This window comes from Pteropus alecto, unplaced genomic scaffold (genome assembly GCF_000325575.1).
Source record: "Pteropus alecto unplaced genomic scaffold, ASM32557v1 scaffold8, whole genome shotgun sequence".
Lineage (NCBI taxonomy): Eukaryota > Metazoa > Chordata > Mammalia > Chiroptera > Pteropodidae > Pteropus > Pteropus alecto.
Window position 1 is genome coordinate 24,798,153 of NW_006494609.1, and position 1,650 is coordinate 24,799,802.

General features: G+C 71.5%; 1 protein-coding gene across 1 annotated transcript in view; it reads left to right on the forward strand.

Moving 5' to 3' along the window:
* PACS2 (phosphofurin acidic cluster sorting protein 2) overlaps positions 1–1,650 on the forward strand; it is a 52,962-nt gene that overhangs the window by 33,796 nt on the left and 17,516 nt on the right. The window contains exons 7-9 of the mRNA XM_025042133.1: positions 80–153; positions 406–486; positions 1,538–1,597. Coding sequence (XP_024897901.1) covers positions 80–153; positions 406–486; positions 1,538–1,597 — 215 coding nt within the window. The remainder of the gene's footprint in view (positions 1–79; positions 154–405; positions 487–1,537; positions 1,598–1,650) is intronic.

Here is a 1,650-nt window from a genome sequence, read left to right on the forward strand (position 1 = left end):
CCCCTCGGGTTGCTGCCTCGTTGCCGGGACACCGGTCGGAATCTGGAGGGGCTGCCCCTTCCGTGTGCTCACCCCGCAGATAACTACTCCGAGGAGGAGTACGAGAGCTTCTCCTCCGAGCAGGAGGCCAGCGACGACGCCGCGCAGGGCCAGGTAGCGCCTGGCGGGCCCCTCAGCTGCGCCAGCTGCGCCGAGGCCCCCAGCGGCCAGCCCGCGACCCTCCAGAGCTGCCGTCACCAGCGGTGGCACGGGGTGGGGGCTGGGAGCCGGGCCCCGAGGTGGTGCCCCGATTCCCGACAGGTCCTCCGGGAAACCGCCCTGTCAGCCCTTGGGGGGGGCCGCCCCACGATCCACCCGGGGAGGTGCTGTCCCGTGGGGCCGGCCTCAGGCGTGTGTCCCCCGCAGGACCTGGACGAGGACGACTTCGACGTGGGCAAGCCCCGGAAGCCGCGGTGCTCGGCCGTGCGGGCGGCGTCCATGACCAGGGTCGGTGGTCCAGCGTCGCCAGCACGGGGGAGGGTGGGCGTGGGGTGTCCGCCCTGGGCCTCGCCTAGCCGCCGCCTCTGCCCCTAGAGACAGCGGGAGGTGGGGCCGCGAGGCGCTTGGCCACTGTTAGCTAGAGCCAGGCGGGGCATCCCCGTTCCAACCCCAGGCCACTGCCACTGTCCCAGAGGTCAGCGGACCAAGCAAGGTGGCCGCCTTCCTGCCCAGGTCACTTTCAGAGCAGAGGTGGAGGCTGTCCCATCCCCACCATGCCAGACGTGCCCTGTGCAGAGCCGGCCTCGGTGTCTGTTCTGCCTCCAGCCCGCCAGGCATGGTGGCCCAGGGGCCTGGGTCGGGCTGTCAGGCTTCTCCAGGCGGAATGCCCCAGGCGGAAGCCTCAGCCCGTCACACGAGGCCTCCCTCTGGGCGCCAGAGCTCCTCGGACAGCTCACAGCTGCTCCCTGAGAGCTGGCCACTGCGCCAGACCAGGCCAGCATGCTGGGTGGGTGGCCAGGGAGGCCCTGGTGATGCTGGCCACGGGCACAGCCCAGAAACCACCACCCCCTCCCCCGGCAGCCCCGGACAGGGAGCGTCTGCCCCGCGAAGCAGCCCCCACGGCCCTGGCGGCTCCTGCCTGAGCCTCCGGGGAGCTGCTTTCGGAGGGCTCCCCGCTTCTGCCCACCCTACCGTGGCTCAGAAGCCAGTGGCCCAGGGCGGCACCGGCAGCAGACGCAGCTGGGCTCTTTACTGCGTCCCCACCACCCGTGACACCCCCACGTCCTGTGGGGGGGCGGTGACCCAGGAAGGTCGCGTTTACCCCAAGGCTTCTGGGAGAGCCGAGGAGCGGCCCCCGGCCTCTCTGGTCCCCTGGGCCAGGCCCTCGCGTGGGCTTCTGAGTCTGACCCCAGCCGCGGCTCAAAACACCCGTGAGGACGCTCGTGGTGGTTAAGCGTCCGAGGGCCCCGTCTGAGCCGCGCCTCCCGCCCCCCGCGAGAACTCGCAGCCCTCCCGCGGGGCGGCTGCCGTGTGACACTGGCCGTCCACTGTCCTGCAGCAACAGAACTTCAAGCAGAAAGTGGTGGCTCTGCTGCGCAGGTTTAAGGTGTCGGACGAGGTGAGTGAGCCGCCTGCCCCGTCCCCGTGCGCCCCTCCCCAACCCTGTCCCCG